At 32.6% G+C, this 16,783-nt stretch overlaps 1 protein-coding gene and 2 long non-coding RNA genes across 3 annotated transcripts; all 3 read left to right on the top strand.

Annotated features, from left to right (window-relative positions):
• Positions 1-189: 189 nt before the first annotated feature.
• On the top strand, positions 190-1,016 carry LOC118038763 (uncharacterized). Its single transcript, XR_004685823.2, has 2 exons — positions 190-507; positions 631-1,016. It is a non-coding gene; the product is annotated as an uncharacterized lncRNA (long non-coding RNA).
• A 1,593-nt stretch (positions 1,017-2,609) lies between these two features.
• On the top strand, positions 2,610-6,353 carry LOC118038838 (exosome complex component RRP41-like). The gene is made up of 7 exons (XM_035045285.1): positions 2,610-2,810; positions 3,860-3,938; positions 4,108-4,210; positions 4,316-4,436; positions 4,703-4,791; positions 5,708-5,857; positions 5,981-6,353. The coding sequence occupies exons 1-7, from the start codon at positions 2,663-2,665 to the stop codon at positions 6,068-6,070; spliced, it is 780 nt and encodes a 259-aa protein (XP_034901176.1). The 5' UTR covers positions 2,610-2,662; the 3' UTR covers positions 6,071-6,353.
• Positions 6,354-7,904: 1,551 nt separating this feature from the next.
• Positions 7,905-12,359, top strand: LOC140955469 (uncharacterized). The gene is made up of 3 exons (XR_012169551.1): positions 7,905-7,990; positions 8,206-8,619; positions 11,590-12,359. It is a non-coding gene; the product is annotated as an uncharacterized lncRNA (long non-coding RNA).
• Positions 12,360-16,783: the final 4,424 nt, after the last annotated feature.

Here is a 16,783-nt window from a genome sequence, read left to right as displayed (position 1 = left end):
GTTTTAATTTTCTCTAAACTGTGCCAATTAACCATGTTTTTTAAACAATTTTCTAACAAATCTTTACTACCTTACATCAGATAAAATCTTTTAATATAAAATCTTCTAACTTGGTTCTTAGATATGCCTTTTGGTATTTGTTTTGGCAAGTCTAAGCCGCGGCAGTTGAAGTAGGTGTCCATATGAAGTAGGTGTCCATATGAAGTAGGTGTCCATGTTCAAGTGTGATAATTAGTTGGGTCGTCCAGTTTGCAAATCCTATATTTTGCGCAACTTTTGAATGGTAGTTGAAGGTGTGACCTGAAGAGAGGATGTTGAATAGTGCTCTACCAATTAATATCAACAATCCAACTTCCACATAGAGGATACGTACCATCACCCTCCGGAAGTATTCTCCCTCCATCGTATGTCACCAATGGATCCACCACCACCACCACCACCACCACCACCACCCACAGCTCCACTCCTCGGTCCAGAAAACCATGGTGGAGGATGCTGGGATTCATGGTAAGCTGTTCCTTTTACTTGTACATTTGCTACTTCTTGAGGAACATGCAACATCAGTCGCTAGATCTTGACATTATACTATTTTATTAATTGCTGACTGGGAATAATGTTAACCTTCTGCAGTTTGTGGTTTCTGTGCTGCTGTGGCCTATTTTCATGCTGCTGCCCTCCACTGTTTGAGCCTGTGCCTCCTCCTCCCTAAAGCTGCGTTTCTTTAGATATAATTCTTTGGTTCGTCAGAAGAAACCAGAATACATAGTTCATTGACACTTTTATCTTCTGATTTTTTTACGAAAAATGTTGTGATAACAAGATTTTCTTTTGTGTTGATCCAATTTTTTTTTTTTTTTTTCCGGGTGTTGTGTGGTTCTATGTCTATGTTTAGCTGCTGAATTTTGAGTCGCGAGCCGGCCAGAAATAGCTTCTGGGATTCGTATTTGGTATAATTTGTGGGAATTTGTATTTGTGGAGTTAATTAAGACTTAGTATGTACTTGTAGTTCTGTTGCCTGCGCTCTGAGTGTGATAAATATACTCCTGATTTTTTTTTTGTAGATAAATAATGCAAACCCATAACATATAATGTTCACCTCATAAAAACCCTGTACAATTAAAAAAACTATAAGTGTGAAACTCCATTTATTATGAAAATTCTAAGTTAAAAATGGACACAGTGAAATTAAATAAAGGCCAATGATCTAATATTGAAAACTCTAACTTGATTGCTCGCCTAAGTCAATAGTGAAATTAAATATATGGGAATTGCTATGATTTGAGCCAATTAATTTAACAAGTCCAAAACCAACTCAGAATATTAGAAAAAATAGAGGCCGACATTTTATTATTAAGATGATGCCATTAAATCACACTAAATTAATTGAGATAAACATCAAATATGTAACTTAGATAATAAATATGACCAACTCAATCGAGTATCTACCGATTTTCCTTCCCTTTTCTTATTCAAGCATAGCTTGGATCTTATGTAAGCTTGGATCAGATGAAAATAAATCTTAAATTGAAGATTTATTAGAGAATAAGAGGTTAGATTGAAAGAAGAGGGGTCAACCGGGGAGGATGAGATTCATGCCCTAATTAAAAAGTTATTATTGAATTAAAGATTAAATCAAATGAAAATCAATTCTTAATTGGAGAATTATTAGCGAATTAGAGATTAAATTGAACGGGTTAAATGAGATTCATGGCTTAATTGAAGAGCTATTATCAAATTAGAGGTGAAAGCCTTTTAAAAAAGGTTGGCACGTGCAAAACAAGAGTCAAAGTATGAATTGGTGCCATTAATTTTAAATAGTGTGTGTGGTCTTTTTCTATTTTAAAATATGATATAAATGTTATATTATTTGTTAATTATATTAAATTTGGTCCCTAAATTTTTGATTGCTATATATATTTTGTTTTAAATATTTTTTTTTTCAATTTTATTCCCTAGAATTTAATTTTTATATTAATTTTGATCATCTTTTTTATAATTGTTATTTGCTTTTCCCTTATCATTTTTTAATTGAAATTTTTTATCTATCAAATTTGGTCCTCATTATTTTGATTGTTACTTATTTTATTTGAAATAATTTATAAAATATTAATTATTATTATTTTAATTTCTTCATCTTTCAATTTTTTTATTTTTTAGAGTTGATCTCTATTATTTTGATTATTATTTATTTTATTTGAGATAATTTATGAAATTATATTTTTTTTTCAATGTCATTTTCATTCAACTTTTTAATTTATAAGATTTGTTCCTTATTATTTTAATAAATTTGAAAAAAATAAAACATTTATAAGTTATTTTCCAGATCATTTTTCATGACATAACCAAACACTGAAAACTATTTTTCAATTTATTTTTCATTGCACCACTAAACATCGAAAAATAATTTATTTTCCGAAAAAAAAAACTATTTTTTAACAAACAAACAGGGTCTAAGAAATAATCATATCCTATTGTTTTTAAAAATAAATAAAAATTAGATAATACATGAAAAATATTATTGCTGGTACAAGAATATCTCAAACTATACATAAAAAATTCATATGATATAAGTTAATTTTTTATCCTATTAATAATCAGAGCAAGTAAAAACCACAGCAAAGCAAAATAAGCTAAACCTCGCTCTCTTTCTTTCTCTCTCACAATGGCCTCCAAAGGTGGTGCAGCGCCAAGCACTTACACTCCCGCTCGCACTCCCACCAACAAAGCCCAACGTCCTCCATTCTTCACTGACTCTGACGTCGACTGGACACGTTCCGATGGCCGTGGTTTCCACCAGTGCCGATCTGCCTGTAATATATCTTTCCCTTTTTACTGTTTATCATTGTTTTTTTTTTTTTTTTTTAATAAAAAAAACTTGCTTAATAGTAATTAGCCTTTAATAATCTTCTATGATTACACTGAAGGAATGATCAGTTTTTGCAGGTGGGTTTACTTTTTTTTTTTTTCCTTTTTACCTTCTTGAGTGTTGACTTCTGATTCTTTAACTTATGCTGACATGTTTAGGCATTCTTGTTCTTCTTTCTCTTCTTTTTCCCTTTTCTATAGAACATGAAGGGCTGTGCTATCTCAATGTTTCACTGTAATATGTGCTTTAGGGTGTCAATGATTATGAAAATCTGTAAATTTACGTTTTTTTTTTTGTTTCTTTCTGTTGTTCATCGAAATGATTTCCATTAATTATCGTTGATTTTATTATCTTACATCTTTATGTTCTGTGAAAGATGCTGCATTTTTATTGTGGAATGGTGTTATGCTAAGAAAATAAATAAATGAATGAATTGGTTCCCTCTGGTTCTTCATTTATTTTCCCGATGTCGAATTCTCATACTAGGGGCATGGAATTTCGGAATTTGAGGTTTCTGTCTCTGTGTTTAGAAATCTGGTTTCCTTTGCATGGAATGATATATTTACATCCTCTCTAAGGATTCTCGTGGTGTGGACATTCCTTATAACTGCCTGTCAGTCTCTGTCTCCTTTTGTTATGGGGTACCATTGTACCAACTTTTCGGTGTTGGGTTGAGCACATCCATGGATGGAATTGATTCTCATATTCTATTAGCAGAGTCTTTATGTCCTAGATGCTAAAACTCACCAATTTCTACTTTATATGGATTGCCCTCATCTTAAATATGAATGTGATTCGTTACCACTGAAATGAAAATTTTATTTCGACTTTTTAAATTTTGATTGTTAATAGAGAGCATGTGGCTCATATTTCTATTTTATTTATCTGTTTGCATGTACCATTCACATAAGTAATCTATTATCATCCAGGGATTATGCAGGAATGATATTTTTTTGTTTAATTTACTTGAACTGAAATGTTTTTCGTTTGCAGTTTTCCGGACTGGTGCTGTCAACTCTGCTGCAGGATCTGCTTATGCTGAGTTTGGAAATACAAAGGTCATTGTTTCTGTGTGAGTATTGCCTTTTCTATATTTGTATCTCATCGCAATATTTCTAGTTTTTTTGTTTTGGGTTTAAATTTATAGGTTATATTAGCATGATGGAACCATGATAGGAGATGTAATTATTACAGCAACCATCATATATAAACCTAGTTTTACATCGTACTTCCCTTTTCAGGTTTGGGCCCAGAGAGAGTAAGAAAGCAATTATGTATAGTGACAAGGGCAGGCTTAATTGCAATGTTAGCTATACCACTTTCGCCACCACTGTTCATGGACAGGTATGTGAAGCAACAGCATCTACAATATTTTATGATACTCGTCTTCAAACACCTATTATCCTTTTGAAGTTATTGTAGCTAATATACGATGCCCCTTTTTGTCAGGGATCAGACAACAAAGAGTTTTCCACCATGCTTCATAAGGCATTGGAAGGGGCAGTAATGCTGGAAACTTTTCCCAAAACAACTGTAGATGTGTTTGCATTGGTGTTAGAATCTGGTGGCAGTGAGTTACAGCTTCATACTAACCTCTAAATCTCGGTCTATTGGAAAAGAATGTTATGTCTAGTTTGCAGGATAGCACAACCATCTTTATGACTACTATGCAAAACTTGCACCGGGAATACTGTTTTTCTGTTTACAATAAAAAACTGTAAAGCTTTTTCATGCTCTTAAGTTTTCTTGTTTCTGCAGCCTGGTTTTCCGATAAAATTTTAGTGGCTATTCAGAAATATTTTCTTTAAACTCATTAACAAGATTATATTTTTGCAGGTGATCTTCCTGTTGTAATATCTTGTGCAAGCCTTGCCTTGGCAGATGCTGGGATTATGATGTATGACCTTGTTGCTGGAGTTTCTGTGGTACGCTTCATGTATAGACTTGAGGTTTCCTGACACTGTTCTAGCTGTTATCTGACATGAAGTTTATACATTATATGCATTTACACAATTATCCAATGCAAATTAGTTAAATATCTTCTAGTATTTATTTTAATTTTAGTTAGTCTGCTTGATTGTTGTTGATGTGTATAAACCAACTCTAATCATTGGACACAACTGCAAGTTTCAGAGCTTACAAAGAGTTATGCTCAATGTAATTATCGATCATCATTCTATTGCCAATAATTTGACCTGCCAACTTCTTTTGCTGGTCACTTAGGGATGAGAATGCTTGGGAATCTTAAATCCACCCTTTATGAGTTGAGTTCTATATTCAAATGTGGTCTTTCATTCAAGTAATTTATTTTTGTTTCTTTCTTTCTTCCCTCCTTCCCTGCTTCCTTTCTTTCCTTTTCTCCCCTAATTTTGCTTATATGCTTATATGCGTTCTCCTTCACCAAAAATATTTAGGTGGGGATTGTGCTATGACATGGCTCTTTATGAGACATCTTAACTATTACACTATGCTAAATAACTACTCATTTGATGGTGTGATTGTGCTATGACATGGCTCTTTATGAATATAGATGGGGATCCGGGAATTTAGGTGGTCACGTTAATATTTGTTGCCTTACTGGACTGTTTTTTCCTTTGTCTGGTATTGCTACGCTCTGACTCTGTCGAAATCATTCTGAGGCCATTTCTAAGTAAGTTGATTGTGATTCAGTAGAAACATGTTAGTGTAATGATTGGCTCAAGAAGCTTTCATGTCTTTAAAATGTTGTGCAGTTCTATACTTCATCCGAGATATATCCAGCTGCTTTAATGACTTCAACTCATTTGTTTAATTCACATTTGTTTCTTCCATGTTTTGTAAATTAGCTTCTTTGTTTTGCAGTCTTGTCTTGGCAGAAACCTCATCATTGATCCAATTTTGGAAGAGGAAAGTTTTCAAGACGGAAGCCTGATGATCACTTGCATGCCTTCTCATTATGAGGTCACGCAGCTTACCATTACAGGGGAATGGTCAACTGCAAATCTGAATGAGGTTCGCCGTCTAAACTGCTAACGTCGTTTGTTAAACTACAGGAGAAATTATACCCTATACATAGCAGTAAGCAATCTAAGGTGTGTGAAGTTTAGCTGGACTGATTTTGCTTTTCACAAACAGGCAATGCAGCTTTGCTTGGATGCTTGCTCAAAGCTGGCAAAGATAATGAGGTCCTGTTTGAAAGACGCTGCTTCACCTTCAAAAGATTAGAAAGAACCTCCTTGTAGTGATTTTGCTAGCATAATACAGATGATCACCTTTTAGCTGTTTTTACCCTCTCTTCCTTTCCCTCTTTAAACAACACATAATTTATACAATTTTGTGAGAACTTTCAATTTTCCTTATCAATGCTTACCTGTCTCTGCATTTTTCCTTCTTTTCGCAGCTACCAGTATATTTCTCTAGCCAGCTTCTTACACTACAAAGCAGACTGCAGAGTGATGTTGGATTCCTGTATAATATTCTTTGTTTATAGATGGATTTATTGCTTTTAGTCGCATCTTAAGGTTGCTGTAATTATGGCGTAACTGTTGCATTTTTTCTCGTGTTAGCAATATCATTTGGGTTGCTTTTTTATTATTTATGATGGATCTAGCATTAAAATGCTAGTAGAATCTCCATCCAAGATGAATTTTAAGAATATCTAAACAAAAATAAATACATTAACAGCAAAAGGAATCTTCTGCAGTAAAATTGAGTTGAAGGCATTGCTGAAGTCATTGCAAGGCAATATGAAAACAAAGAGATCAATGACTAATCCTGGTGTACTACCATCCTGAGATAGGCTTAGGCACCGTTTAGCGTAGTAGTGTAACTACTGTTTTGTTAAATTTATTTATTTCTTTTAATTTTTTTTTATGTTCTTAGATTATTTGGGTGTGTAAATATAAAAATAATTTTTTTAAAATAAAAAATATTATTTTAATATATTTTAAAATAAAAAACACATTAAAAAACAACTAATAATCCAATACACCCTTAAAAAGCTAATAGAAGCAGAGGAAAAACATCTATTCGTTCAGGAAGAAGGAAGGGAAGGGGAGCTGGCGTGGCTGGCGTGGGCGAGACCAAGGAGATTGAATTAGATTTTTAAAGCTGTTACAAACAATATTACAACGTATATAAACTATTTAATACATGCTCATATATAGCCATGACCATTGTTGACACACGAGGAGATTGAATTAGAAGAGTGGAAAATGTTCATCAGACCCCATTAGTTAGCAAATGAAGCATAGCAGAAGGATTTGGGGTCAATGAAATGACTAATTTGTAATGTAAGAGCTCTCCCTCTATCTTTGTTGAGTGTTAATAATATTGTTTTTTCTGTGTGACGATTACCAGTTTCTAAGCAGATGAATAATGTTTACAGAATAAAATACAGTGCTTTGTGAATCTTCTGTCATTTTAATGCCGGATAAGATACCGTTTTTTTGTTGAATCTATGCATCTATACTTAATGTCGAAGAAATACCCTAAAAATACATTCATCTGGGCTTTGTTTATTAGGCAAGAAATAACAAATTGTGCTTTCTTGGGTCTGGTTTCAATTATTTACATGATAGATGATGATGCGTTTGCCGGTTTCTGAGCACAAGCTATGTTGCGTGCCGTAATCTTAGACTCTATTCAAATTTGTCATAATTCAGTACATATATAATAAACGTTCTTTAGGGTTATCAAGTGTTTCTGATTCAACATATATTGAATTTGAGGAAAATCCTTTTAAATCGTGTTGTGTCTTAACTTTTTGCAGATTTAAGGTAGTATTAGAAGAAATTTGTTCTCGTGTTTAACTTGCATTTTTCCTGAAAAAGGTGGGATAGTCCTTCTCTAGCCAGCTTGATGTCCAAGTTACTACAGATCTTCGTGTCTTTTGTTCGCATGATACATCGCTTAAGAAGAGGCCATAGGTTTGCTAACTTTTTGTTTTCCTCTTGTGGCTTTAAACAAATGTCTTGTCAGTTTCTGTTGATTCCGTGCTGCATGTGCCCACAAATAGATGATTTATACCCTTATATTTGCAGCACACCCCTATCTTTCTTGTATTGCAGATCAAATCCATTAATTTAGGCCACAGCTTTACTCTCAGTGGAGCAAAATGGGTTTTGGGAACTCAGGATCTGTAAGGTATACCTTAATCACCTTTCTATTTCTTTAATTCTTATCATAATCTATGATCATTAGATTTCTAATTCGTCTCCCTCATTCATCCATTAGTCCACGAGTGGTAGCTATATAGTTTCATGTTCACGACTAATTTCGTTGTCCAAGGTTAGCTTACTGAATAAGTGGGATTGTTGATCACCTCCTAAATCTGAGACTTGCATGTAACAATGTTTCAGGTTTACAGATGATGTTGAATTAAGATTACAGCCGACGTCACTAATCATTCAAGTCTAAAAAACCGTGTAGAGTTTCCTCCGAGGATTATGAGAAAGTGAAGAAAAAGATATTGGATCCTCGAGGACCATCAGTACGGAGATGGACTCAGATCTTTTTGGTAGCATGCTTAGTTTCTTTGTTTGTTGATCCTCTATTCGTCTACTTGAGGCAAGCAAAACGGCCATTGAAGCCGTCCTCAATTGTCAGATCAATAGCTGATGTCTTTTACGTGATTCAAATTTTCATTCGTTTTCGAAGCGCCTTCCTCCCGTGTTTTTGGGAGAGAAGAACTTGTTAAAGATTCTAAAAAGATTGCGTTAAGGTAGAAGAATTTCTGGATGTTTGGCCTTACTGCTGCCTCGCCTCTTCCTCAGGTATGCATGCATATTCTTCTCTGTCATAATTTCAACAGGCAGACAAAGGATTTCACAGGTTAATTCAGGGCCGTTTTGTTGCTTTATCTGCGTTACAGATGTTAATTTGGATTGTAATCCCCCATCTTAGTGGTTCGACGATGACCACCATTAAAAATCTTCTTCGGTTCATCATCATTTTAGGTTTATATATATATATATATATATATATTTGGATGATTTAATACACCGATATTAAAAATAATTTTTAAGAATTTAATGTTACGGCTGCATTGTTCTTCAAAAATTACTTTTACTGTCTTTGGGCTCTCCCCATGCGCACCAATATTACTTGAAGGTGCACAAGGGGTTGCCCCCGTTTTCTTGTTTTTTTCAAGACTGCTTTCACATGAACTCCACAAAATACACTTGTAGTCCTTTTGAGTTGGTTTCATTCTTTGAACCACTTCTTTAAATTCGCTTAATTAATCTTTGGGCTGCTATTCTATGTATCAAAGTTATTCACTACTGATACAGATTCCACTTGCAGAGATACCTAAAATCAATTAACATGTTTATAAAAACATGTTAGAGAATAATAATAATAAAAAAACTAAAATATATAATGTTTTTACTGTGTATTATTTCATAAAACACTATTAATTGTAATTTTTTTTTTTTTTTGCATTGTGTGTGTACACACATATTTCTCTTTAATTTTATTTTTCAATATTTTATTTATTAGAGACCGAGCTTCATAATTTATTGCGGTTTGTTTTCTATATAGTTATCTCAATTTCATGATTCATGCCACAAGTTTGACGGGTTAACATAATTGATTTAAGGTTTTTTTTTTTTTAGTTTCATTCTTCAAGATCTTTAACATTGAGTTGATTAGGAATTAGGCTTTGTCATTTGTTTCAATTTGTTTTCTGTGAGATTGTCATGATCACATGGTTCAGGTCGTGGGTTTTGCGAATCAACTCGGGTAGATTCATGTCATTTTCTTAGATTGATTTTTTTTTTAATTTCATTATATATTCAACAACGAGTTTATTATGAATTAAGCTGCATAATTTGTTCGTTTTGTTTTCTATGGGGTTATTTTAGTTTTATAACTCAAGTTGACTTGAGTCATTTTTTTAGTTTACTTTCTAAAAGATTATTATGGTCCCATGACCCAAGTCATTAGTTTGGTGGGTTAACTTGCATTGACTTGGATCGTTTTTTGGGACCTTTTTAAATTTTTTTTTTTAAATTTCATCCTTTAATATTGAGTTGATTTGGAATTGAGCTTTTTAATTTATTTTGATTTTTTTTAATATAGTGTTATTATGGTTTCATAACTTAGGTTGACCTATGTCGATCCAATATGTTGCTATCTCAATATGTTTTTTTTTTTTTTAAATAATGTCATTTAAAGTTTTTTAAATCAAACTATATTTTTACCATTTATTCAAGTTGTTTTTGGACTCACTGAGTTGATCTAGTCACATCAGGTCAACTCCTTTTTTTTTTTTTTTTTGTAAGAGAAACATTAGCTACACCTGAATGTTTCTTTTTACATAAAAAATTGATATAATCATAGTGTAGTGGGCGCCAACAATCTAGTATGTTCTGTAGCTAAATATCGATTGATTACATATAACATTGATTTTATTAATATAAAACAAGTTAATTATTAATAAAAACTTTTTTTTTTTTTTTTATCTTTAATAATCATTTATATTTTATTAATAAATCTAATATTTGACTAATAAATCTAGAGTACAGATAAAGTATGTGAGACAAAAATGCTTTGCAAATAAAATTATTATAATTATAAGATTTCTATTTTATTAAAGTATTGTTCCTAAATGTACCTAGTCAGTATTCTATTAAGAACTGAACATTAATTAGAGCTGTTGAAACCAATGTATATTATGTTTATTTTTTTTTTTTATGAAAGTAAATGATTGCTCTTATAAGTTGAGATATGAGGGATACCTGAAACTAATATATATATGCTTTTTAAATGACATGTACACTGAATTGACCCGTATAAAAATTATTTAATTGATAATAAATTAAATTGTTTAATTGATTGAATCCTATTTTTATTAATATTATAATTTATATTTGGCCCAACATATTAGGAAATTTAATGGGTTACACATATAAGAACGATTGGTTAGAAATTAAAATAGAATGATTAATAAAGTGTAACTTGATTGTAAATAAGTTTTAAAAATTGAAGATTATAATGTAATTAATATATGAGATTACAATTCTAGACTTAGAAAAAATCAAGTAAGGACTTGATTGGATAAATTTTTAAAATTATCCTAAAATAATATACATTATATTATTTAAGGAACAAATTGATATTTTATTATTTATAGAATTTTCATGTTTTTCTATAAATAGAATATTATGCCTCTTGTTTTTTGAATAAACAACACATAATAGCTAATTTAGTTACCATAACACCCAAAACATAAAAGAAAAGAGCTAGCATTCAAATGTATAACAATCCATCTCATCTAAAAGTGTTTATGAAATTTCTCATCAGCGATTCGTGTGAAAACTCAACAAAATGGATGTGTCTCAGGAAACTATCACAAGAGTTAAGCCAATATGTTTGGAAATACGATTAATAGAAGTGGGTGGCCACTAGGGTTGTTGGTGAAGAAGCTCTCCTCAAAGGCATGCGTATGGATTTGGGAAGAGACATTGAACAAAATCTCTGCCTTGATTTAGTTCGGAGAGTAAGTACCCACTCTTTTAGGCACACCCACGCTTCAACTCAATATAGGCGCTTTATAATCCGTTTCTCGAACTAGACATGGATGATGTGGTTGAAAATTTGTAATTGCATTGGTAGGCAGAATAAATTATGCTGCAACACTTTAATAGACAATTGAAACGATTACTGCAACAATGAAAAGCAGTTTAATTCCAGCTATACCTCGTTCAGAAAGCTGAAATGTCTTTATATGCTTATTTATGCAGTGACTCAAGGGGGACAAGTGATATCTAAGTTTGAAGATATTATGATTATGAGATGCTCTTCATAATTCACGGCACCCTTGATTCCTACACTACCAATGGTGGCCGCACTGGATTTTTCAATTCCTGCCGCATTGGTCTCGGTGACTTTTGTGGTGAGGAATTATTCACATGAGCACTAGCTACCCAAGCTCAAATGTCAACATCCATCATCTATTCACTCATTTAAAACTATTTTAATTAGAAGTAGAGTCATCTTCCCTCGGAGCAGAAGACTTGAAGGTTGTAGGATCACAGTTTAGAAGATTACACAGTAAGCAACTCGGACATAGGTTACAGTTCTACTTGTACCAATGGAGAACATCGGCTGCTTGTTTCATACAGGCAGCCAAGGCCAACACCTACCATATCGTCGAAGATTGATATGGGATCTCCCATTCTCCAAGTGATGTCCAAGGTCTTTCTCTAATTTTCCATGGATTGATTTCAAATTCTTTATTTTCTGATACAGTTTCGGATAAATACAATCTCCAGGTGAGTATTCTAGTTCAGATTCAAGTGTTGTGAGCTGAATACGAACCAAGATTTTTCAGTAGATGAGAATGAATATTACAAGACTCCCATGCTTCATTGGATGTATGGATTAGTAGTTTGTGTACATTAATTTGTAATTTTAGGCAACATAGAGAAGGGATTGTTTTCAACATATTCTATTATATCATTCTTTAATTGCCCATAAAAAATCATAAGGCAATAAACTTTCTATTTTATCATGAATTTCATCATTGGGTTTATTTCTCTCATGAAATGGGAGAAGATGTAAATGTTCGACCATACTCGAGGTTGCCCTCTTTAGCGAAGATGTATGTGTAGATAATTAGGTTAGATATATATATAAAAGGCCCAGTTTTGAATCTGAAATGAAAGGCCCAGCTCATAACTTGTCGTGAGCTTACACTAGCATATGGATTTGGAACTTTATATTTCGTTATTTTGCACTCAAGTTTGAATATCTATGGTAAATTGGTAATGGTCAACCAGAATTTATGTCCATATTGTCAGATCTAATCCTTTAAAACCCGGCATGGGAAAAGTGAATGTAGTAAAATAGAGGGACATCAAGATCATAGACGAAAACGGTGCTCATTCAAACAGAAAGTGTAAAAGGGTTGACACCTTTGACAAAATCAAAGCCATGCTGATGCATGCTTCTCAATTTTAACGTTTAGTAGTTCTCATGACGAGCAATAAAATTTGAAACTCGTAAAGATTACAAGAGTGTAAAAGTGGTTCTGATAAACCAAAAAAAAAGGCAAAAAAAAGGTGAACTGAAGGCAAACTTTCGGAGCCTATAATTTTTGACCAGACATGTAGCTTTGAAGAAACAAGTTTTGTTTGCATGTTTCGTTGTTGTAATTTTCCGAGGACAATCCTCCTTAGCTTTTTTTTTTGTCTATAATCTGTCCAAGGTCTTTGCTGACACCTCCAACTTGAAAGACAGCAATTTCCTTTCCAAGAAAATGACATTAAAGCAATCTATGGAGCATATATTCTTAGCCTCTCAACCAAGCCTCTATATTCTCCTGGCCTGTCAGAAAATTAAGATAAATTCATACATCTATCCCTGTATTAATTAATATGTTTGGGTTATTGTTCCCTTATGGTTCTGAATTAACTTGTTCAACTCCTCAAAATTCAATAGTTTTCACACGAGGATGAGTAATTATAAAACGGGGTCTGCTGGTTCCTTGGAGAAAGAAAGAGATAATATGAAACGAGAGTGAGTAGATAAAGTAAAAGCATGTAGGATAAAAGGGTTTCTGATATTGGCTTGAAAGAGAGAAAGGATGCCACTTGATATTAGAAAGGAAAGGGTGCTTGACACCATTGATGGGTAAAATAGATGAAATTACCTCCAAAAGAGGGACATCACCATTAAAGGGAAAACAAAATTGGACCCCAACGATTTTCAGTCCCAACGCCATTGTCATACCGCTGGTTCTTTCTTTTGGTGTGGTCTTGCTCATTGACCCGCTTTTACTAGTGGCCTGGTTTTAGTTAGTTAGTTTCTAGGGTTTTAGGAAATATTAAAACATTAGCAAGTATAGTTTCACATCAGTCGTAAATAAATAATCATGAGCTAACAGATCACTTGTTTATTTATTATTATTGGTAAGAAGCTGACAGATCACCTTGTTGAATCCTCATTGGAAGTTAAGCATTCCAATAAATTTCTTGAAATTTTGAAAACAATGATTTAAAGTAAGTATTTTTGACCTCACCTTGTGGGTTAGATTGGTGTTTCCTTGTGTAATCATATTACCATTGGAACAAATCTCCATGCACCGCGCATAATTGTTTGCGTGTTTAGTAATGTAGTTTAATTAGAATATTTTTTTATTTTTTATTTTATTTTTGATATTATCATATCAAAATTATTATATAATACTAAAAAAGTATGAATTTAATATTTTTTTTTCAATAAAAAGCACCCAAAAGCAATTACAAACACGTTGTATCCTTGACCATGGACAATTACTTGCCCAACAAAGAGGGAAATCCCTAAAAAAACAATGCAAAAGAGGTTTCGATGACCAAATCGTCCTCTAAACAAGAATAAAAAGTCTCTAAACCTGGAATTTACCTCTGAAAAAATGCATCATTAGTTTCAAGTTTGTCGTTTATGTTAGAATGTGGTATTATGATTGTGTTGGTAGTAAGTTGAAACTCCTTTAATAATGTTGAGACTTCTTGCTCCTCCATCGTAATTTCAAATGATCCACGATTCCTTGCTCGAACTGCTGTTCATATACACTTAAAAATGTTTGACTGACCGATCCACGATCTATATACTTTAATTTCCTTTTGAACTTCAAAGTAATACATACATCAAAGTTTTGTCTAGGTGTTTCATCTACTTTTGTAGGCACAGCAATTATCATGAGACCATTAAAATGAGCCGTATTCCGCCAAAAAAGAATGATTGCTATACCATTGTGTTCAATTTTTTTGACAAACGAACCACCTCTCGTTCAAGTGGCGCCCCCCCTCTCCTCCTCCCCCCTAAAGATTTTGCACCGCAATTTCGGCTTCATGGGATTCTGACTCAACTATATACTACCAAGTTCCGTCAGCTTCCACAAGTTTATATGGAGTCCACATGTCATGGCTATCAACATTCACTGCAATGCTCGACATATAGGAATACACTTTGAGGCAGTATTGACCATCCAAATTCATGAAGTTGATAACATTTTTCCTTTTAGCAATGTCAAAGGGACACTCAAGTTGGCATGCTTAATTGCTTAGTATGCAAAAGGATATTTAAAATTAGAGGTGAAATGTACTTTTATACTTGTAGATTCATCAATATTTTCAAAATGTTACTCTGTTAAATTTAAAAAAAGTTTCAAATTATCCCTTTAGCATCAAGTAACTAAGAAATGTGTAATTTATTTTCATTATTTCTCTTACTTTTCTCTCATTCTTTCCACTTAAAGATATCATCATTTATGTTCTAGTATCTCATAAAACATTAAAAAAAAAAAAAAACCTAGGAAATTTAGATAAGCTGGCGCTGTTTAAAGGTTTGGAGAAACAATGAAACTAGAAAGATAATATTAACAAATCTGAAACCGTTGTAGGTGCGGGACACTGATGAATCTATAGGGCAAGATTGAAGTTTAACCTAAGATTAGCGACTGAATCGTACTAATTAGTCCATTGATGTAACCATTATTAATTCTAGATATGATTTCATGGTGCCCAAAACAGGTAGGTAGAGGGTAAATATATAGCAATGACATCTATCTATATTGGAACATATTTTCTGTCCAGGAGATAGAACAGAGAAGCCCTAAAACATTGCTTCAGTTGGAGATAGTTCGGCAGCAACCAACTATATATATACTCAAGTATCTCGAAAAGCTAAGAACTCTCTGTTGATGTGTACATCTAGCTTCGGATAGGCATAGCTTAGTGCTTCAAATTGAACAGATAGATTAATACCTATCATTATACAAGTTGTAATCATCAATTCAATATATCGATCATTTCTTCCAATAGTATATATATTCCTCTTTATTTCTGTTAAATCGAATAACCATTACATGTAATAATCAAACTTTCCACTTGGCGATGCTTAGCTTTTGTCTTTTGTTAGGATTCTTTTTTTTATTAGGAGTCCTTAATGTAAGTTCATTCCTTCCTTGTTTATACAATCCTTAAGGTTTGTTAAATCTCTTAAAATTTGTGCTGAAAATAAACTTTGTTGCTCTAACAACTTTGCTGTAATTCCAATTTTGCTACAACTTAAATTTTGTTATTAACTTGGTTTCTAGCAATATCCGACAATCTCAGCTGTATTTTTTATTCATTACATGTTAGAGGTTTGATTTGCATGTTTTTTTAGTCTTAAAGCCCATCATTTCTATGTCAAACTCTTGGCCATAATACCCCCGTGAATATTATCTAATCTAAAATCCTTCATAAAAGTTGTAGTCCTGGATGTGTAGATGATTTTAAACTTTTGAATCACATAATTTCAATATTTGAGGCTCTAGATATGCCTACTTGAATTTGTATTGTGAAAGTAGAGATTCCTGTTACAAGTAGGATTTTAGCCCGATTTTATAGATCTGATTAGAGATCCAGATGAACTGGGATTTCTACCCATAATATGTTTCTGGAAAGCTTGATATATGTAAATAACCAAATCATTTTTTTTTTTTAAAAAAAAAAAACAAAACCGAATTCAAACCTACTAGTTTCAATTTGGTTCGATTTGGTTTTTAATGATAAAAACCAGTTCAAACCAATTTAGCTCGTTTTGGCTCCATTTTTTTTTCGATTTTGACTTGGTTTTTTTTGGTTTTAAGCTTATAAAATCGAAATCAAACCGAACCGGTCGTTTTTTTTTAAAAATTTTAACTGGTTTAATTGGTTTTTTTTTCACGGTTCGATTTTTTTCGATTAATTTTATTTCCAGTTTAATTAGATTTTTGGTTTTTTTCTCGCCTCTAGAATTAACCACTGGTTCATTTGGTGGTTTCGAGGCTTTATTTTCTGTTGAGCCATTATTGTTTGACTATCTTCTATATATAACAGTGACGGAAATTGATTGTCAAATATTAATTGTTTGGTGTATTAATTCTACATATAATTCTCGAAAGAATTTTATTATTTTCATAATTTATTA

Source organism: Populus alba, chromosome 4 (genome assembly GCF_005239225.2).
Source record: "Populus alba chromosome 4, ASM523922v2, whole genome shotgun sequence".
NCBI classification, from domain to species: domain Eukaryota; kingdom Viridiplantae; phylum Streptophyta; class Magnoliopsida; order Malpighiales; family Salicaceae; genus Populus; species Populus alba.
This window is presented reverse-complemented; position numbering and strand designations above follow the sequence as displayed.